Raw genomic sequence first — 22,977 nt, 5'->3', positions numbered from 1 at the left:
TCCATGGAAGGTGGTGGTAAATTCACCCTGTACACTTTTGACAAGAATATTGTTGTTAGTCAGTAGTAATAACACTAATGTTGATTTCTAAGTGTTTCAGTCATGAAAGATATTAGTCAATTTAGACTTTTAAAAATCTAGTTCTTAAATTTTAGTAAACTGCAGTTTTTCTTCTTTTTTACATTCCACGGTCTTCTCAACTGTCTTATGTTGAAAGCCTCACGGAGATGTCCGCGAGCAGCATATCTTCTGCAGGCTCTGCCGTGGCTTCCGCTGTCCCCTCAGCACGACCCCGCCACCAGAAGTCCATGTCCGCTTCTGGTCATCCTATTAAAGTTACACTGCCGACCATTAAAGACAGCTCTGAAGCTTACAGACCCGGGTAACATGCTGGTTGCATCTCATTTTGTTTGTCGTTAAGAGTTTTAAAAAATGTCGCACCATACAAAAATACAAGATAGCCATCACATTATGAGCTTTTTGAAGATTCAGTGTTTGTGGCAGAGGTGAAGTTGAACTGTAACATAAACTTACTACATCCCCTAGCAGTTGTCAGAAACGTTGCTTACAATTTAAATCACTTACTGGAGGAATTTTCTTCAAGGATTTTGTTTTAAATCCCTCCATCAAGTAGAGGGTTGTTGCCAAATTTATCATTCAGTTAAATTGAGTTTTTACGGTTTAAAAACAAACAAACAAAACCCCACGAGACTGGGGGTTGAGACCTGGTTAATCTTCTCGGCTCTGGCCAGTCACTTGTTCTTAAGGAGAACTTTTAGTTTTCCTGTCAGTGATGAAACAGATGATCATGAAGAGCCCTTTCAGTTATAAAGTTCAATGACTATTTTTCTGATATTTCTGTATGTTGAGATTTCTCAAATTCAGGAAAATGTTTGATAGTTAGATTTGTTAATCACATTGGTGGTGTCCTGTAGCATTTGCTATCACTGAGGCCGAAATTATAAATAGGAAATGAGCCTTCAATTCAAAGGCTTTTTGATAAACAGTAAAATCTGTGTTCTACATTGCTGAATGGTTTAAGAGAATAGTTAAAAAAAAAAAAATTGCATGCAGTGCCCCTTGTTTGGCATTCCTGATACCGAAGAGTGTTTATCTTTGTATCCCCGTTTCAGTAATTTCTTAATCATTAGTAACTAAATTTTTATAAAAGGCATTTAGTTTGCATCTGACATGTCATCCGTCTCCGGTGAGAACAGTAATTACAGTCAACCCATGCATCACATCTGTAACGGGAAAGGATAGAATAGGGCCGAATAAAAGTGGCCATGGCAATTTTCTTCTGGTTTTTAGCATGAGTGAAACCTTTCTCTGTCATCATTCTGAGAGATACGTCTTAATGTGTCCCAGCAGTACGACCCAGCGGGTGCCTGCTGCTTCCCCATCTGCTCACAGTATCAGCACCACCACCCCTGACCGAACCCGCTTCCCCCGGGGCAGCTCCAGCCGCAGCACCTTCCATGGGGAGCAGCTCCGCGAGCGCCGCGGCGCTGCCTACAACGGGCCGCCCGCTTCCCCCTCGCATGAAACGGGGGCATTTGCACACGCCAGGAGGGGCACGTCAACTGGTATAATAAGCAAAATAACGTCCAAATTCGTCCGCAGGTCAGTACCAACATCTTGTGGTGTTTTCTGTCCTCTAGGAATTAACAAAGAAGATTCGTTGTTTTCTTTAGTCTCTACAGTGATTTTCCAAAATGGTTTTATGACATTTCATTAGACGTGCTCTTTTACAGAAGTTGGAAGAAAAAGATCAAGGAAGACATAAAGTCTGTTCCCTTAAGGAAAAGAAAGAAAAACAAGAGAACAAAATGAGAATTTAAGAATACTATAGAATAGAGCGGAAAGAGCAAAACTTGACATTGAAAATGTGTGTTCGAACAAAGAGTATCCCCTACTTAAAAACCTTGATTTAGAAAAAGGAATCAAATATGACTTTACCTTTATCCTTCAAATAGTATTTCTTAAGAATACTCTTCAATTGCTCACTAATAATATATATACATAATATATATATATCGTTTACCTTTTATTCTTCCTTATAAAAAGCCTACGTATTGGAATCACAGAGATTACTTATGTAATTTAACATCATAAAATCCTAACATCAGAACACAGTAAACACAAAATGAATGCAAGTGTAGTAACCTAATCCAGTAGAATAATGAAATTGTACCCTTTTCTGAAAATCAAGCATAAGTGGCAACACACATTGATACACAAGTTGCTGAACACAGCTCAGGTTGACGTAAGTTTGGTGTGCTATCAGGTCCTACTAAAAGCCCATGAAAGTCCCGTATGTACCAAGCCCTGTGCCAGGTGCTGAGCAGGATTCAAACATAAAGAGACAGCATCTGTGCCCTCAAGATTCGGACAGCCCCCAAAGGATCAGACTGGACACCACCAGCCACGATATGCAATGAACGTGAGCAGAAAGGAAAGTGCAGGCAGGGCACTGTGTGGGTCCTGACTCGGGAGGGAAACTCAGGCTCCATGCCAGGCAGTTGTTTGAGGAAATAAGAAGTTATGCGTAAGAAAGTTTTATACTTGCGGAAAAAATAGTACTTCAGTACTTAATTTTCAATGTTTTTAGTGTTCCTAGGATTTCAGAGAGTGGGTGTGGAAAAGAGAGGCAGTGTCCTTAGCCTCTCACCTTTTCTGGGAGCTGTTCATAGACTCTGTTCATGGATCAGTTTGCCCAAGATCACACAGCTGAATTTACTACTTTAAATATACCCCCCATGCAACGTCGGTTTCTAACCGTATCAGTCTGAGATTTTATACCGCTTGGGCAGTTACCGTGACACATCGACAGAGAAAGACCTGAAAGCTCCCCCACAGAGTCAGCGTGGCAGTGGGACAGGAGTGCTGGCTGGCCGTCGGCAGGGTAGTAGTTAGGTTATCAGTAGTTGGAATTTGGCTGACAATTTAAATCAGTTTTTAAAACCCGGTACTTTCTCCTGGTTAAGCCACGATTAATTTTAAGGTGAAGAAAAACAGGTTTTGAGTTTAATGCTTGATTACTAACTGTACATTAAGCATTGTGCAAAATATTCCTCTTTGCAATAAAAATTTAGATTCTAGAGGGAATGTAGTAAGGAACACCAGACAAGAAGATTGCCATGTAGGCATTCAACAAACGTGGAGACCTACTACGTGCCGGGCCCTCTACCGGCTGCTCTTGATACAGCCCCTCCATTCCTGCACGTCGCTGATGGTCTCACGACACTCCACAAAGCTGAAACCTTTTCCTTACTCGGCTTCCGCCCTCTCGGGCTCCCTGTCCCTTCTCAGGCTCCTTTGCGGGTTATTTCAGGTCTCTTTGCCCTTCCCCCTGACCTCTAAATGCCAGCCTACCCCAGGGCATGGTCTTTGGACACATTCTCTTCTCTGGTTATCCTCACTCTCTTGGTGATCTCATTCAGGCCCATGACATGAAACTCCATCCTGTGTTAACCATCCCAACTTAGATGCTTAGCCCAGACCGCTCCTCTGAAGGACAGACTCCCGTATCCAGCACTCCACTCTGCCTCTCCACCTGGCTGTGTAATAGACTCGCAAACAGAACCTGTCCACAATTCAGCTCCCGCTTCTCCTCCTCACACTGTCCCCTCCCTCCCCCTTCATCATTTTAGGTAATGGCGACACCGTCCTTCTGGGTGCGCAGACCCTGAGCCTGGAGTACCCTTCACTCCTCCTTTCTTCGTACCACACGTCAGTTCCACGAGCGGTTGTGTTGGCTCTGCCTTCACAGCAGTTCCAGGATTTAGCTGCTTCCAGCACTCCTTCCACTGCCTTCACAGTCTAAACCACTGTTGATCTTCCACCTCCTCGCAGGTCCCCTAGCTTCTGCCCTTGTCCTCCTGTTCTGTTCACAACAATGTAAGTCCTCGATTTAAAATCCTCAGCTTGCTTTTTATCTCGCTCAGAATACAGTTCAGAGCCTCCCAGTGGTCTCCATAGTCTGGCCACCCGTTCCTGCTCTGACATCATCTTCTCCCACTCTTTCCCTTGCTGGTTCCCCACCAGCCCCAGAGGGCACCTTTCTGTCCTTGGGCACACCAGGCACACTTGTTCAGGATTTCATACTCCGCTGATAACCTGTGGGGCTGGCTTCTACACCTCCTTCAGGTCTTTGCGGGACTGTCACTTCCTCGGCGAGGCCTTCCTCAACCCCATGTTGAAAATCATCCCCTCTCCCTCCCAACACTCCCTTTTCCGGCTTTATTTTTCTCTATAGCACTTCATACGACCTGAGGTAGTATGCTTGCCTTACATAGTTGTTCATCGTCCATCTCTGGCGAGGAGATGTGCTCCGTGAGAACAGGGGTTTGCGGTTGGCTTGTTGGCTTGCTCTATTTTGTGCTGAATCTCCTGCTGAGCTGGGTGCTTCCTCTGGCACGTACTCTGGCACTCGGTAAACATTCATCTAATGGGCGGACCAATAGTGTGGGAGACAGTTTAAAAAGTAAACAAATAAGCCTGTAATACATTCTGATAAGTGCTCTGAAGGGGGCAGGTCCTGAAAGAGAGAACAAGGCTGAGGGAATAGGAGTGTTCAGAGCCAGCCTGTGAGGGGAGCTAGCGTGGAAGTTTCTAAGGTTCCACCGTGCCCTTATTACACTTTGAACAGTGTCACCTAGTAGAGGGTTTTGGCGGGGGGCGGGGGGGGGCGTGGTAGGGAAAGAAGGGAGGAAGGAGGTTGTTTGCCGTTCTTTGTCAGAAATCAGATAGGGTTTTTTAATGTCTTGATTTTTAACATATTTTAATTAATTCTGGATTTGGTGAGAGAAGAGAAAAAATGCTCAATTCTTCTCCGAGGCCACTTGTCACCCTGTGAACAGCTTTGGCTTTACAAGTATGTTTGCGTTCTCAGCAGTGCATAAGGGTAGCATTTTGTGGCTCAAGATGACGCCATCTAATACCCCCCTGACGACTTAACGCAGGAGGACAAGCAAGCGTGGGTTTCCATCCCGGGGCTGAACCTGCTGAGCTCTTTAGCAGCTGGCAGACGGGACGGGCAGCTGATCTTTCTGCATTTGCGGCGTGTTGAGCTTTCGGGGGTTGGAGGCTTGGAGATAAGCTAGAAAACCTCTCAGTGCCGTATTTATTTATCATTCTCAACTCAGCTGTCAGGTTATCGTCCTTCCCGCTGGTCTCGTCTTCTTAATTCCATCCTGGGTTCAAGCCCGGCCTTTCTCTCTGTTCCCTTTGCCTTCCTCACTTCACCCTGCCTAAAGCCTGAAGAAATGGGGCCGCACGCTGTCGCCCCCGTGGGACCCGCACCGGCACCCGGGGTGCTGGGGGGCAGGGCTGGCTCTGAGCACAATGTGGAGGCCAAAACGCCTCCAGACTCAGGGACCAGCTAAGTCCCCAACGTGCCCCTGAAGGCTTTAAAAGATGAAGAAAATAGGATTTTATAGGGAAAAAAAAGTAAAGGAATTTGGGTTATTAAGCTTTAAGAAAAGAAGGATAAAGAGTAGTTCAGAGTTAATCGTTCATGTATTTGAAAACCATTATCACAAAGAAGAAACCAGCTAGTAGTTCGCCTTGGCCAGTAAGAAGCTGGACACCAGAATGGCCACATGAGAGAGTTGTTTTCTGGTTTTAAGAAAGAACTTTCTAATTAAGAAAGTGATTTACACTAGACTAATCTGTCAAGGGAGGATATAGACGTACTATTTCCAAAGTCTTTTAGAGAGCATTTAGAATGATCTGCTTTGGATCAGTGCTATATACCTACTGTACAAACAGGAGATTGGATCAAACCTTATGATTTTTTAACCATAGTTCTTACATAGGGAGTAACCTGATTCGTTGAACTGATTATATATAAGATATTTGGCTTTCCTTTAAGTTGTAAACACTGGAGAACCATGCTGCATCGCATATGCTGTTACAGCCAGCGGCACGTTCTGTATCCCTAGCTGCCTCCCACCGTGGCTGCTTGGAGCTGACTTAACTGGACTATTTGAAACCATTGCCAAATAGCAGAAATTCTTCCAGTCAGTGTTCCTAGTGACATCCAGGAAGGCAGGAACAGGGTATGGGAAACGATGTGACGAGTCAGTTGCTTTTTCCACAATTACAGCAAGGGAAGTAGGGTCTAAGGGATGTTTCATTCCTGATGCTTACACTTGGGCAGCAGTCCGCTAGCAGTGATTCATAAGGCAAAGTATAAATAGGACAGAAAAGTCCAGTGAGACGTATGTCCCTTCCTGCTAAAGGAATTTTATCTTAGCAGCAGGAATCAACAGCATTATTATCTTTCTTGCCCAGCTGGTGAGCTGCCCTTCAGTATATATGAGTACATCTACATGTAACTCGAAATATACATTTCACTTTGAGCCTGCTCAAAAAATGTTTCGTTTATTTCAGTGTGCTACAATAAAAATAGGTTTGTGTAGATGGCTTTGAACTTTTATTACACTTCCCAATGAAAATGCTAGTTATTAAAAATAGAAATTTAAGAAACCCCATTTGAATGTGAGAATACATCTTATTATCCTTTTTAATTCAGATAGGAAAATGGTTTTTACATAATATGTTTGTCAAGAAAGCCCTGTAGTTAAAGACCCTGAGAAGCATATAAGGCATTCATATTTTTAACCATGAGTTGAAGTTTTAGAGCTTATTGTACTGCTGGATTTTCTTAATTTGGGGAATGAGGAAGGTGGCACTGATTTTATTCCTGTTGCATTTATTTTACGTAAATAATATAAATGTTTCTGGAATGGTTAAAACGTTAAGAAAATGTGGACTTAAGGGTTTAAGTTGGTGATTTTTCCAGCTATTTAATAGTATTTTGCTATCACCAGCCTTCTCTTAATATATTTAAACTGGTTTATAACTTGATACTCCTATGTTAGATACTTAATTACCTTTGAAAATGACAAATAGTTAAAATTTTGGCAGACTTAAAAAATACTAATTACATTCAACAAAAGAACAATTAGTGGAGTTTTCCTGGTTTTACTTCACAGGTGGATGTCCAGGTAAGATCAATGTTTCTGTTTAAGTTTGAATTCATGTCTTTAGACTCACCTGCTTGGATAGGCTGTTTGGTTTGCTATAATATTTTATCATGTGCATGAATCATTAGCATAACTTCTGAAATAAGTTACTTGCATATTTAAAAACTAGTATTTATTTTTAGAAATACTTATGTGTTGAGCTTTATTTCTAACTACAAGATTAATTTATATTTTTCTAAATTGAGCGACTACTCAAATTATGTTTAATAACCATTATGAAGTTAAATCTTGCTGTCGATAATTATTAAATAGTTTTGACTTTAGATTGAACTAAGCTAAACCAAAAGGTAAATTATGACTTTAAAATCGTGGCTGGGAATTGGAAGATCACGTAAAAATCCTAAACCATCGTCTAGCATCTCCTCTATGGCAATACCCAGTAGACGCTCAATAAATGGTAGTCAAGTGTGGTTAATGATGAAAAACATAAGAAATGGTATTAGACTGACTAGTCATAGAAATCTGTCATGCTAGAAGTTTGCTCAACAAGTTTATTTTAAAATCATTTTAGATGTAGGTTTTCTTGGTATTTTTTTCACTTTTATCATTAAATCTCAACCTTCACTTTGTTTTGAGGGATCCAAGTGAAGGCGAAGCCAGTGGCAGAGCCGACACTTCAAGGTGAGGAGCCACTATTAATACTTCGCTGCTAGGTCCCTGTGTGTGAAGACGTACTTTTGAAATACTTACAGCACTTAATAAACATGAATAGAACTAATAACTAGATAGTATGTGTATTTAAAATTTTATATTGGTATGGGTTTTCCTAATGTTGCCTGGCATTTATTAAGTTTATTAACTTTAAGTTTGTGTTTTCTAAACATTATTTTGAATTGTATGCTTTATAGCCTTTCTGTCCTTTAAAAAACATGTCTTAGCAGAAGAATTAATAGACTAAAATGTACTGATCCTTTTCTCACTAAAATGATGTAAATAAAATCAGTCTTGGGACTTCCCTGGCAGTCCAGTGGTTAAGACTCTGCACTTCCACTGCAGGGGACACGGGTTCAATCCCTGGTCGGGGAGCTAAAACCCCGCATGCCTCACGGCGCAGCAAAAAAAAAAATTAGTCTCAGTCAAATAACGCAGAACATGGAGGTTACCAAATGCATAGGAAGATGTGATATCCGTAATATATCTTAGGGGACTCTTCATTGGTGGACCACATTTCAAAACTCTCACCCTGCCGTACTTTATGGGTTACTTGACATTTAATACTGGCTGTGTATTCGTTCTGGCAGTGGGTCTCAAACTTGAGCACATTCAGAATCAGGCAGAGGGCTTGAGGAAGCAGGTGACTGAGCGTCAGCCCCAGGGTTTGTGACTGTCAGGGAGGGGCGCTGATGCCGCTGGTCTGGGGACCACATTAGTGACATGTTAGTACTTGTGTTCATATTTATAAATGGGAAATTTAAGAAACGAAGGCATTCAATTATTTCGAGTGTACACCAGCATTAAGGGGTCCAGTATAAATCTCAGAACCTTAACAAGCGGTTCCTCAGTAGGACAGAGGCCCAGCTTCATTCAGGAATTATATTTGACCAGCTAAACACAAGCCTCAGTTTACTTTCTCCTTTTTAAAATTATGTGAAACATAAAACACAATGAGGTGTGGAAAGACTTTAACGAGCATTCCTATGTAGTCTTTTTATTTTACAAACTGTGCTGTATATATGTTTAGTCATAGTAGTTGAAATATTTCTTTTTTGAGTTAGGTACCTGAATCACCATAGCAGGGAGCCAAAGAGAGGCAGGACAGATAATTTTAATTTCCTTCTGCCTGTTGAATAAACATGCAGGACTCTTGTTTTCAGCTCCTCCCTCACTTAGTCACTTAGTCTTGAGCCCCCTTCTTGCATCTCATCCTGTCTTTCCACTTGATTGTCCTCTGAGACATTTAATCGTGTGTAGGGTCACAAGTCGCTGCTGATGTTGCAGTTAATCTGCATGCATTTATCTTTTTAATGTGACTACATGTCTCTTTTGTTTGGTCATTGTTGAATTTTGCTCTTTGGTTTTTTGTCTGTTCGTCTGTTTTGCTTTTGAGCAAACTTATTTAATACCTACTATCTATAAGGTACTGGCTGGTCATTTAATCCTCATAACAACCAAGTGAAAAGTATCCATTTTACAGATGAAGAAGCAGTAAGGAGCATCGGTGGGACCAAACCAGTTACAGTGAGGTTCTGTGCTTTCAGAGGGATGGTTGGGCACGATGGTGAATAGCAGACGGCGTGGGCGTTGGCTGTGTTGTACCACTTACCTCGCTGTATACCTTTAAGAAAGTTGCTTTAACTCTTTGTGCCCATGCGTCCTCATTCTGACTGCCTCCTAGGGTTGTTGTGAGGGGTAAATGAGTAAATAATACATGTTAGGCACTTAGAACAGTTCCTGGTACCTAGTAAGTACTCAGTGAATGTTAGTTGTTACTATTGGTGTCAGTATTTCCAGGCACTTTCTACAGTTAACATTACCAGTGGCGATGCCTTTGAGATACAGGTAGAAAAATATCTTGTATGTGCCTGTTGTCTTAAGGTCACCAGGTTTCCTTGATGGAATGGAAGGAAACCTATACTTGGAATAAAACATCTGATTTCTAGTCTTCGCTTTCCAACTCATTAGCTCTATGACCTCAGGAAAGTAATTTACATTTCCTAGTCATCAGTTCTGTTTTTAAGATGAGTGTTCAATCAAGTGATGTCGTGGGTGCGTCCCCACCCTAGCAGGCTGATTCCATGGCCCGCATTGTACATGTGGTCCCAGTGAATGATACTGGTCGGATCTGCACACCCAGAGGCCTGTGATGCCATGGCTTAGATTCAGTGAGCAAAAAAGAGACTGATAGAGAAGCCACTGAGATAAATACTCTCCATACTTTGGAAATTTATCTTCTGTACTTACTCCTTTCCTGCTTTTCTCAAGCTTGCATAGTTGGCAGAGCTTTGTCAGCCCAGATATCTAGGAATGAGGAGGAAAGCATACGTAAATGTATACATAAAAACTGATACATATAAATGTATACGTGAATATACTTTATATGATAATAGTGATATAAAATCTATAAACAGATACAAAATATTTATATAGTAGAATATAAACTCTCAAAGTACATCATTTTTTTCTTTAAATCACATGTAAGTGAGATAGATTAACAAGTTAAAATTGTAACATCTGTGCTTGGATAATTGCTTCACAAATTTAATTACAGCATCTTCTGAATCATAAGTCATCTATGAATTTTACCTTTCTTTGATTATTTGAAGTAGGTTTTCTGTTACTATATTATCTATGGGAGACCTACAATAAGGAAAATCCAATAAGGTTCATTCATTTAACAAATACGTGTTAATCATCTACTGTTTGCCTAGCACAGTTCTAAATGTCTGAGATGTATCAGTGAACAAAGCAGACAAAACTCCTTACCCTCCTGGCCTTTGCAATCTAGCAGTGGAGACAGACAATAAATAATAAACATAATAAATAAATGAATTAAATACTATGTAAGAATATGATAAGTACTACAGAGGAAAAAATAGAGCAGGGTGAGGAGGTTGGCCATGCCAGTGTAGGAGCTGGGGGTGCAATAGGGTAGTTAGGGTAGACCACATGGAGAAAGTGAGCAGAAACTTGAAAGAAGTAAGGGAGTTAGTCATGCAGCTATGTGAGGGAAAAGCATTCGCGGCAGAGGGAACAGCCTGTGTTAGAGCCATAAGGCAAGAGCATACCCCGTATGTTCGGAGAATAGTATGGAGGCCAGTGGGTCTTGATGGGCATGAGCAAGGAGGAAAATGATAGATGAAGGGTTGGGGTTGGGAGTTGGAGTATAGGTCATGTGGAGCCTTGTAGACTATTTTAAGGATATCTTTAGCAAAACGTTGAAATCATTAGAACTGATGTCTACGCTCCTGGGTGTGGTATGGCCTGACGTCTTTACCCCATTGCAGTACCACGTTCTTTCTCAACATCATCAGGTACAAGTAATCTCTCTGTGGCCATTACTGCTCTCCTTGTCCCCAGTCCTTCTCCTACCCAAAAAAGGTAAAAAAGAAAGGAAATTTTTCATTGTATTTCAAAAATGTGTATTTATAAGCAGCATGCTAGTGGTATCCATTCTGTATAAATGTACAGAAAATGGAGGGTCTGCATTTTCCAACTTAAACAGAGAAATGTGGAGGAAAAGTACTAAATTTTTTACTTTTGGATGCAAACTTATTTCCCACAAACAAATATATTTAAGAAAATGTGCTATTTTAAATGGAAGATATTAATAAAAGTCAAAACAGATGGCGTCCTGGAGTCTGGTTTTTGTAACAGCAAGATGATACTTGTATCTGCTTGAAGGTAGTCTGCAAACTGGGTAGTTTTATTAAGCACTGGATTATCTAAGCACTTAGATTTTATGTGTGTTTTGATTTCTTTGCTGAATGGAATTTTTGTTTTCATTTTTTTTCCCCTCTGTCCTCTTATTCCAGAAGTACAACAGGGGAACCAAAAGAAAGAGACAAGGAAGAGGGTAAAGATTCCAAGCCACGTTCTTTGCGATTCACGTGGAGTATGAAGACCACTAGTTCAATGGACCCCAGTGACATGATGAGAGAAATCCGGAAAGTGTTAGATGCAAATAACTGTGATTATGAACAAAAAGAGAGGTTTTTGCTTTTCTGTGTCCATGGAGATGCCAGGCAGGATAGCCTCGTGCAGTGGGAGATGGAGGTCTGCAAGTTGCCACGGCTGTCCCTCAATGGGGTCCGCTTCAAGCGAATATCCGGGACTTCTATTGCCTTTAAGAACATTGCATCTAAAATAGCAAATGAGCTTAAGCTGTAAAGAAACTCAAATTTACAGGATCAGGGAAGATACATCCGTATATGAGGTACAGTTTTTGAATGTACTGGCAATGCTTAATGTGATTGGCCTGTGAATCTCCCCATGTAGATTTTGCCCTTACTGCAATAAGGTTATACATAGTTATGAACTGTAAAATTAAAGTCAGTATGAACTATAATAAATATCTGTAGCTAAAAAAGTAGGTTCACATGTACAGGTAAGTATATTGTGTATTTCTGTTCATTTTCTGTTTATAGAGTTGTATAATAAAACAGATGATTGCTTAAAAACCTGTATAGTTGTCTAGATTTCTGCACGTAAATGTACGTTTGATGCTTTGAGTTGAAAGTGTTCTTTCTGTTATTTACATTCTGGTGGGTTTTTTAAATTCTTACCTCCATCATGCAATTTTGAAAATTGAGAATTGTGTCCAGAATTAAAAGTGCACAGAAGTAGTCTTTACAATTATAGCATGGACTTTTAAAAATTATTTTTAAATCATATTTAAATTTAAACCAGAAGCTGATAAATAGATCAGCTTTATTAAACACAGAATTACTCCTGCTTATCTTTGCTCTTATCCTTGTTATCAGACAAGGTTTAGTTGAGAAGATACAAAATGTTTACAGTGTTGGCACTTAGCGTTTTTAAAATAAAGTACGTGAAAATAATAATAGCTTTGCCTTGAGCTAACTAAGAAGTACTGGGGAAGAAGTTAAACCTACATCAAATTTTCTTTTGAACTTTAAAGTATTTTCTGGCCCACTGCTAATTGTAGGAGCAAAATTAGAAAGAATCAATACTTCATCTGGCTATTATAATGTAAAATGTCACTGAGGTTTGCTGCCTTCCAAATCCCACAACATTAATTGCGGAAGTACAATAATATTGGGACTGTTTCATAGCACAAACTCATCTTTACAGTGTTGATCAGTGCATCAGTTAAGAAATAATGCCACCTCAGGAATTAACTGGCATTGGGAACGTTTGCTTCGTGCTCCTGCCAGCCTCTTCACCTACCCCCGACACAGTAGTATCTGTCATCACTTAAGAGACTTCTGAGCAAAACATGCTATTTATAACAGTATATTATTGATTTACGCTTATGTGGTTGTTCAGTTGGTTCCCATGTGACCTGTTTGTTTTTAATATTTTGCCAGATTTCTTGTATTTATTCCACATCATTGTGCCTATAATGTGCAGCTTTGTAATTGGCATTTGCCTACTTTTCTTTCACAATTAGTGATATATGCGATGTAAAACCACTAGTAAAGGTACATTTTAATACTTGTTATTTTCTACTGAATTAGCCTTGGAGGTTGACTGTGCAATGTTATTTAATGTTGTAATTACTGTAATATCAGCATATGGGCCCCATCTGCACACTCCTGAGAAATAGAAAGTGTATTCCAATTTTATCAGTTTAAAGGAAAATAAAGCTGTGATTAAATACTGTAATTCTAGCCTACATTAGAAAGCTCTAAGCGTAGGTGATGTGCCATTCCATGATGGCTTCCAGACTAGGGTGATCTGTACTGTACTGTGATGTAGCTTTCTTCTGTAAAGTTCTGTTCTAAAATGAAGTGTATTTTTGCCTTAGCAAAGGATGGTGTTTGGAAAAAAACAACAACAACAACAACTGTGTAGCCCCTTTTTAACCTAGTGTTCATTCAAAACACTTGACGCAAATCTTTATTCACCTTCACTGGTGCACACTGAAATTTTACTTGAACAGTTCTCAAATAAAGCACTTGTCTTTTGCTCTTTATCAGAATGTGAATTACCTGTTTTCTAGGGCAAAAGTATTCTGTATGGGGAGTTTATTTTGTGTGTGCTAAATTTAGTTGATGGGGGAAAGCTGTGTAGGTTTCCAAGATGTCATTATGACAAGAAAAATTTAATCTTTTTTATTGGAGTTCCTATCAATTAAAACACTTTTTAAAAGATAGACATGCCTTTTCCAAGGTAAAAAACTGATGTTCTTTCGCATTTTCTCACTCTGGTTAACTTTTCTGTGTTTGTGGCAAGGAATTTTACTTCAATATTTTTTATGAACTAAAAATGAAATCTTAATATTCACTTTAGATTTTCCCATTTTATATGGCAACATAACTTTTTTTTTTGAAGATTTAGAGGAATTTTATAGTATGTTTGCATAAATAAATACCAGTTTATGTTCACTGGCTATGTGATATCAGGATTTCCTTCATTTCTGTTTAAGTATGATTTGCTATAACATCCCTAATATTAAATTATTTTGTAGAGACTTGGGCACAGTATTTAATTTGATAAATAAAAATTTGGTAAATAATAAGATGAAATACACTCTAGAATCTTGACCCAATAAGATAGGCCTTGATTTAAAACCCAAAAGACCTTATTGTGAAGTGATTTTCACCAATGGTACCATTTCACAATATGGACAACAAAATGGCATGTGATGAATGAGACATCAATTTACTATAAATAAGTGATGTATAGCATGTGTCAGTTAATCAAGATCTCTGCCTTCATTTTTTAAATACCTATTGAGGTACCTACTGTGCCTTAAGGTGTATAAAGGAATTGTAAAAGAGGGTTCCTACTTCTCCAAGATTTTGGTCCATTTGGGAAGACAAAATATAAACACGCACAAGGCAAAAAAAACACGCACTGAAATAGGAGACAGTGAAAGTGCTCAATCACAAAGAATAGATGCTATAAGAATTCAGAGAGGGGCGAGTGCTGTATGAACATGAGAAAGGAAGGGATTTGAGGATGGATAAAACTCAAGGGGCAGAATGGAAGGAACATGTGAGAAAAGGCTTGAAGTTAATAATGGCTGTAAGACACATGTGAGAAATGAACCACTTGTTCTAGGGAGTTGACAGGGTTCACCTAAGTTGATGGATAGAAGATTATGTAAAGCATTGATTGGCAGCCTCAGCTTGGACTTGACTTGTGGTTAGAGGGGAGTAATTAGGGCTTTTGAAGCCCAGGAAATACCTAATAAATTGGTTGTAAAAGAAGAGCAGTTCATTAATTCAGTAATTTTGTCAAGTACCAATATACATCAGATTGTAGGTTCTGGGAAAACAGCAGTAAAAAAAAAAAAATCTGTAATAGAAATTTGTGGGATGATTGAAGGCTAGATAGAGCCAGGAAGATCTTTTCAGAGACTATTAGCAATAAAGCATGTATGACATAGTCTAGATAGAGGTGGTTAACACAGGATCAAAAGGAGGGTATATTTGAGAGACCTTTCAAAAGATGTATCAACAAGGTAGCATGAGTAGGATATGGACTATAAAAGGGAGGCGTGGGTGGCACGAAGAGCTTCCTGGCATATGATTCAAGTTGGCAGCTTGCATATGAAGACTTGCACTTTCATCTAACATGGATAACAAGTACTAGGGTTATCCTTCCACCTAAAACAAGAAAAAAAAAAAAGACAAAAATATATGAAACAACAGATTCATACGATGTTTTCATTTTGATGAAATGTTTTCAGGACATTGTGTATCAGTCAATGGAGGACGGTGATCCCTAAGAGGAAACACATGAACCCGGGGATTGACCCAGCTGTCTGCCTCAGGAGAATTTCTGGGAAGTGGCACATGGAGGGGAAGTGCAGTGGAAGCTCCTCATTAAGGAGTCAGAGCTGAGAGACCAGGGAGACCAAGACAGCTAAGGTCTGGAGGGGAGAGAGCTGTACCAAAACCCCAGAGATATGCAGAGATTGGTGCGTGCATGTGAGAAAACTACATGAAGCCAATGAAAGAACCACCTGAAAAATTGGAACAATCATCAAACCTCATACAGAAGTAGTGCCTGCTCCAATCAGCCACAGTGAAAAACTTCATAATTCATGGGTCAGTGGGTACTCAGTTTTGCCTCAGTAGTTGGAACCAGTTAGCCCTAGATTAAATACTGCATTGGTCCTGCTTAACAAAGTTTAACAAGCAATATTCAGGAGAGCTATTTCTAAGTAACTTATGTTCCAGAACAGACCTCAAGAATATTAATAGGAATACAAAGTGTGCACCACCTGACATGGTAATAATAGTCACAATATCTAGCCTCCATTCAAAAGTTTTCCAGCATGCAAATATTAATATTCTAACTGAATTATTGTAAAAAAAATTAGATCATATATAGAAACGGGTCTACATAGCATTTTTAATATAATTTTTTTAAAAGCCAGCATGGTTAAAAGTTAAATATTTTTTTCATTCATCTCATTGGTCTGTAACATCATTGCATTTTCTCTGTATGTAACAGAACACTACATTTTCATGAGTATAAAGCAAGAGGTGTGGAAAGGAGACGGGTATATGATAAGGAGGAATTATCTGAAAAGAAAATTGGTAATATTACAGCCAGTACATATTTCAACTTTTTTCAACACGCTTAGCACATACGGTATGTTATGGAAATAAGTCCCAAAAAACTGTTTGTTGATATGGAATATCATATGTAAAAGACATCATCTTTAAAAAAAAAAAAAAAACTTTTACCTAGATAACTAATGCTCAACTGTATTATTATTGCAAATAGACATGTTCTGTAAAATTTCCTAAATAATTGCTGCTCACTCAGCTTACACTCAGTGGTTTGAATGGTACATTTGATGGTACACTCACTAAAATTTCTTTCTGTTAAAAGAAATTTTAGTGATATTCACTTTGAATTGAAATATGAAATTGAAAAAAGCTGAGGAAGACTAGTCTCAGATCATCTCTAGGTAAGTCATATTTTAACTTAGATGATGTCATGGATATAATAAAGCAAGTAAAACAATAGAAAACCCCACCTGTTTATCGTGGGAAATCAAAATTTTTTAAACATATGTCCAAGTCATGTCTATTTATACATAAAGCCAACTAAAGTTTACTATAGATTCTCAAAATGCTAATTTTATTAAGGTGGAACCTGAGTTATATTGGGTTGATTATTTTTCTTTATGCCATCAATAGTTAATTTATTCTACATGAGGCATTCTGAAGTTTGATATCACCATAAACACTTTGGACAAATTTTTCAACCCTCATAGAAATTTGTATAGATTATTGTTATCCATGTCTAGATTAATTGATAATAAACTTAGTCCAAGAATCAAAATATTATGATTGAAAGGCTCTTATAATGCCGAATCTAAGCTATCCCCCAAAACTGGTCATGCTGATGCTGCTTCAGCAGAGACAAGGCTAGCCTGCCCTAAATATTTGCAGGTCCAGACACAAAGTAGAAGACCACATCCCAAAGCTCACCCCTCTTCTTCCCCTTCCTTATCCCTCCCAGCTTCATCCTGCACTGGGAAGGGCTTGAAGCACAAGCACATGGAGAAATGAATCTGCATGTATTTCGTTTAACCAATTATGAGTAGTAAATCTATTATTCAGCCCACTCTTCCATGTTTTGATTTTGCAAAATGTTCAGCTTAAATCTAGATATACTTCCATGGTACACATTAATAATGATAGCAATAGCAACAACAAAACAACAAAAGGAAGAAGGGAAAGTTTATCTGATATAATGTTTCATTAGTGAACTCATGCTAATTGTTAATAATTATCTTTCATTTTCCTTCCCAAGTAGTTACTTCCTAAGTCGCTGAAAGATTTTTCCTGAGATCAATGTTTACCTGTTAGAGTAGTGTCTTAGTGCCTCAGTTTTTTCTTGGCTCAGTTTTGCAACGGACATTTATAGCAATCAGAAATTTCATCTGTTGAGATGTCCCTTGAATGTTACCTGTCTATCCAAGAGTCATAAAATAATTTATAATAGCAAAAAAAATCTTATACTCTATCCTGTTTAAAGAAATAATAAAGCCTTTTATTCCTTTTCATAAAAGTGACATATGTTCAAAATTTTTAGAAAATATTGATAAGCTGGTTCTTGTTCAAGATGGTGATGTGGGAGGATCCGGAACTCACCTATTTCCATGGATACACTGAATCTACAACTAAATATGGAACAGTATCCTTTGAAAGAAATCTGAAAACTAGCAGCTCATATACATTGGGCAAATGAGGAAAAAACCCACATCAAAATGGGTAAGAGAGGCTGAGACACAGTCCCACAATAAACCCCACACCATGGCTCAGCGACTCATAATCAAGAGGGAACTCAACTACCAGCTACTCCTGAGTAGCAAAGAGATTGAATCTCACATCTGGCACCCCAAATTTTAAGACCTGAAACCATAAAACTAGAAGAAGACGTAGGTGGTAAGCTCCTTGACTTTTGTCTTGGCAATGATTTTTTTGTTTTGACAACAAAAGCAAACATAAACAAATGGGGTTTACTATATTAAACTAAAAAGCTTCTGCACAGCAAAGGAAACCATCACCAAAATGAAATGGCAACCTACAGAACTGGAGGAAATATTTACAAATCATATATCTGATAAGGGGCTAATATGCAAAATATATAAAGAATTCATACTACTCAATAGCAAAAAATTAAAAATTAAAAAAAATCCAATTAAAAAATCGGCAGAGGCTCTGAATAGACATTTTTTCCAAAGAAGACATACAAGTGGCCAAAAGGTATATGAAAAAGTGATCAACATGACTAAAAATCAGGGAAATGCAAATCCAAATCACAGATATCACCTAACGCCAATTAGAATGGCTATTTTCGAAAAGACAAGATAACGAATGTTGGTGAAAATGTGGAGAAAAGGGAGCATGTGCACTGTTGGTGGGAATGTAAATTGATGCAGCCACTATGGAAAACAGTACGGAAGTTCCTCAAAAAAATTAAAAATAGGGCTACCATATGATCCAGCAATTCCACTTTTGGGTATCTAAAGGAGGGAATGGGAAAAGGTATTTCATGCAAATGGAAATGAAAAGAAAGCTGGGGTAGCAATACTTATATCAGACAAAATGGACTTTAAAACCTAGGATATAGGGACTTCTGTGGCAGTCCAGTGGTTAAGACTTTGCCTTCCAAAGCAGCGGGTGCAGGTTTGATCCCTGGTCAGGGAGCTAAGATCCCACATGCCTCATGGCCCAAAACATAAAACAGAAGTAATAGTGTAACAAATTCAATAAAGACTTAAAAAAAACCAAACTAGGCTATAAAAGAAACAAAGAAGGACATTCCATAATGATAACAGAATCAATCCAACAAGTAGATAAAACAGTTGTAAATATATATGCACCCAACAAAGGAGCACCTAAGTATATAAAGGAAATATAAACAAACATAAAGGAAGAAATTGACAGTAGCACAATAATAATAGGGAACTTTAACACCACACTTACATCAATGAACAAATTATTCAGACAGAAAATCAATAAAGAAACACTGGCCTTAAATGACACATTAGATCACATGGCCTTAATAGATACATAGAGAACATTCCATCCAAAAGCAGCAGAATATGCATTCTTTTCAGAGCCCATGGAACATTCTCTAGGATAGATCACATGTTAGGCCACAAAACTAGTCTCAATAAATTTTTAAAAATTGAAATCATGTCAAGCATCTTTTCCAACCACAACACTATCAGACTAGAAATTAACTAAAAGAAAAAAACTGCAAAAAGACAAGTATGTGGAAGCTAAACAATATGCTACTAAACAATCAATGGGTCACTGAAGAAATCAAAGAGGAAATTAAAAAATACCTGGAGACAAATAAAAATGGAAACACAACAACCCAAAATCTATGGGGCACAGGAAAAGTAGTTCTAAGTGGGAGGTTAATGGCAATACAAGCCTACCTCAGGGAACAAGAAAAATCTCAAATAACCTAAAATTACACTTAAAGGAAATAGAAAAAGATGAACAAAAGTATCCCAAAGATAGTAGAAGGAAAGAAATCATAAAGATCAGAACCAAAAATAAATAGAGACTAAATAAACAATAGAAAAGATCAATGAAACTAAGAGCTGGTTCTCTGAAAAGACAAACAAAAGTGATAAGCCTTTAGCCAGACTCATCAAGAAAAATAGTGAGGGCCCAAATAAAATCAGAAATGGAAAAGAAGTTACAACCAACACCACAGAAATACAAAAGATCTTAAGATTACTACAAACAATTAATACCAATAAAGTGGACAACCTAGAATAAATGGATAAATTCCTAGAAACATACCATCTCCCAAGACTGAATCAGGAAGAAGTAGAAAATAAGAACAGAACAATTACCAGTATTGAAATTGAATCAGTAATATTAAAAAATAAAAGAACTCCCAACAAAGAAAAGCCCAGAACCAGAGGGCTTCACAGGTGAATTCTACCAAATATTTCAAGAAGAGTTAACACCTATCCTTCTCAAACTATTCCAACGTATCGAAGAAGAAGGAATGCTTTCAGAACTCATTATATGAGACCAGCATCACCCTGACACCAAAAAAGGTATCAGACAAAGACACCACAGAAAAAGAAAATTACAGGCATATATTACTGATGAACATAGATGGAAAAATCCTCAACAAAATATTAGCAAACAGAATTCATGAATACATTAAAGGGATCATACACCATGGTCAAGTGAGTTGTGTCCCAAGGATGCAAGAATGGCTTGATATCCACAAATCAATGTGATACACCATATTAACAAATTGAAGAATAAAACTCATATGATCATCTCAATAGATGTAGAAAGAGCTTTTGACAAAACTAAACATCCATTTATGGTAAAAACTCTCCAGAAAGTGTGCATAGAGGGAACATACCTCAACACAATAAAGGCCATATATGATAAGCCCACAGTTAGCATCATATTCAACAGTGAAAACCTGAATTTTTTTCCTCTAAGATCAGGCACAAGAAAAGGAAGCCCCTTCTCACCACTTTTATTCAACATAGAAATGGAATTCCTAGCCACAGCAATCAGACAAGAAAAATAAATAAGAGGAATCCAAATTGGAAAGAAATAAGTAAAAGTATCACTGTTTGCCAATGGCATTATACTATATAGAGAATATCCGAAAGATGCCACCAAAAATACTATTGTAACTATTAAATGAATTCAGTAAAGTTGCAGGATACAAAATTAACATACAGAAATCTTTTGCATTTCTATACACTAACAACGAATTGTCAGAAAGAGGAATGAAGAAAACATTCCTATTCACAATAAAAGAATAAAATACCAAGGAATAAATCTAAGCAAGAAGGTAAAGATCTGCACACCAAAAACTATAAGACCCTGTAGAAAGAAACTGAAGACAACACAAACAAATGGAAAACTGTACCATGCTTATGGATAGGAAGAATTAATATTGCTAAAATGCTCATACTCTCCAAGGCAATCTACAGATTCAGTGCAATCCTTATCAAAATACCAATGGCATCTTTCACAGAACTAGAAAAAATAATTCCAAAATTTGCATGGGAACACAATAGACCTCAAATAGCCAAAAGGATCTTGAGAAAGAACAAAACTGGCTGTATCAAACTATACACCCTGTTTAGTTTACATCCTCCCTGATTTCAAACTACAGTAATCAAATTACAAATCTACAGTAATCAAAACAGTAAGGTATTGGCACAAAAACAAACACATAGATCCATGGAACAGAATTAAAAGCCCATAAATAAACCCACATGCATATGGTCAATCTATGACTAAGGAGGCATAAAATGGGGAAAAGAGAGCCTCTTCCATAAATGGTGTTGGGAGAACTGTACAGCTACATGCAAAATAATCAAACTGGATTACTTTTCTTACACCATATACAAAAATAAACTCAAAATTGATTAAAGACTTAAATGTAAGACCTGAAACCCTAAAACTCCCAGAAGAAAACATAAGCAGTATGCTCTAAAGTGAAATAAGCCAGTCACAAAAAGACAAATATTGTATGATTCCACTTATGTGATGTAGCTCATAGTTAATTTCATAGGAACAGAAAGTAAAATTGTTGTTTTCAGGGGCTGGGGGAAGAGGAAATGGAGAGTTGTTGTTTAATGGGTTTAGAGTTTCAGTTTTGTAAGATGGAAATAATTCTGGAGAATGGTTGCACAACAATGTGAATGTACTCAACAACACTGAACTCTACACTTATAAATGATTAAGATGGTCAATTGTATATGCATATCTTACCACAATTAAAAAAAAGAACAGCAACAACAACAAAGGGCAGAAATAACCCTAGCTCATAAGAGTCATGCCCTCACTGTAGGTATACACATATTCTTAATTGTTTTCTAAAATCAGCTTGGCTTCATTTAGCAGGCCTCTTTCAATGTTTTCCTTTCAAGATAGGTGATTCCAAATTTGTATACTTTCAGGTAACTTTGTGTCTTAAAATTGCCTTTTGTCCTCCCTTTAGAGTGGACTGATTTGGGGGAAAGAATACCTGGAAAGTACTAGAAAACATGATGCTGGAGATTCTTCCCCAGTGGCATTTCAATTTCACTAGCATCAAAATGGTCTCTGTTCTCTCTCTAAAAAGACAGTCCCCCTTTTCACTTTTCCTACAGCTTTTTTTCAGCTGTTCTCTCCAGCAAATGAAAAATGGATTCTTACTATCATTATTATTTGAAAATTAAATGACCTCCAAATAGATATACAGCAGACATATTTTTTTTCTTAGCTACTTGTGAAGGGGCTGGACAGGGTGAAAAAATCCAAGCACTTTTGCTTCAGATGTCAAGTACAAAATGGGATCTAAAACTTGAGCTGTAAATTAATGCTTTCTTTAACCTGCTTCTTTTACAAGTATGATCCTGTTTGTTAAAGGGATTTTATTAACTATGGAAAGAAATGAACCCGTGAAATGAAACCATGTAGAGCTCTTAGAATATGCCTGGCTCTTTGTAAGACCCTAATAAATGTTAGACACAATAGAAGTTTGCTGTTATTATTTTTCTTATTTGTTGCCAGTATTTCTCAGCTTGTTGTTTGTCTTTATTTCTCTTAATGCTGTCTTCCGAATTACTGGTCTTTCCTTTATAATTTCTTTCATCACTCTTAACCATAAGAAGTCTTCTCCAATCCAGACATTTAACAAATGTTTATTTTCTTACAGTTATAAAAAAAGAAATGAATCCAGACTGAGATATTGGTTCAGATTTTTAAACTCTTGTGCATGTTGTATTCCCAGAATATCATGGACAGATGTGACCGGAGAAATCATTTCATTCACACCCTCATTT

General features: G+C 37.9%; 1 protein-coding gene across 7 annotated transcripts in view; it reads left to right on the top strand.

The window, feature by feature from the left end:
* Window positions 1-13,783, top strand: part of MARK1 (microtubule affinity regulating kinase 1) — a 144,121-nt gene extending 130,338 nt beyond the window's left edge. For 2 of the 7 annotated variants that reach the window (XM_059942232.1, XM_059942239.1), the window contains exons 15-18: window positions 218-382; window positions 1,369-1,623; window positions 7,629-7,673; window positions 11,525-13,781. In XM_059942232.1, the coding sequence (XP_059798215.1) occupies window positions 218-382; window positions 1,369-1,623; window positions 7,629-7,673; window positions 11,525-11,879 (820 nt within the window). In that variant the 3' untranslated portion in view covers window positions 11,880-13,781. Of the gene's footprint in view, window positions 1-217; window positions 383-1,368; window positions 1,624-7,628; window positions 7,674-11,023; window positions 11,067-11,524 lie in introns of those variants that run through there. The other 5 variants (XM_059942189.1, XM_059942196.1, XM_059942223.1 and 2 more) reach the window with 5 other exon arrangements.
* Window positions 13,784-22,977: the final 9,194 nt, after the last annotated feature.

Source organism: Balaenoptera ricei, chromosome 1 (assembly GCF_028023285.1).
Source record: "Balaenoptera ricei isolate mBalRic1 chromosome 1, mBalRic1.hap2, whole genome shotgun sequence".
Taxonomy (NCBI): Eukaryota; Metazoa; Chordata; class Mammalia; order Artiodactyla; family Balaenopteridae; genus Balaenoptera; species Balaenoptera ricei.
The sequence above is the reverse complement of the archived record's forward strand: the minus strand, read 5'-3'. Positions and strand labels throughout refer to the sequence as shown.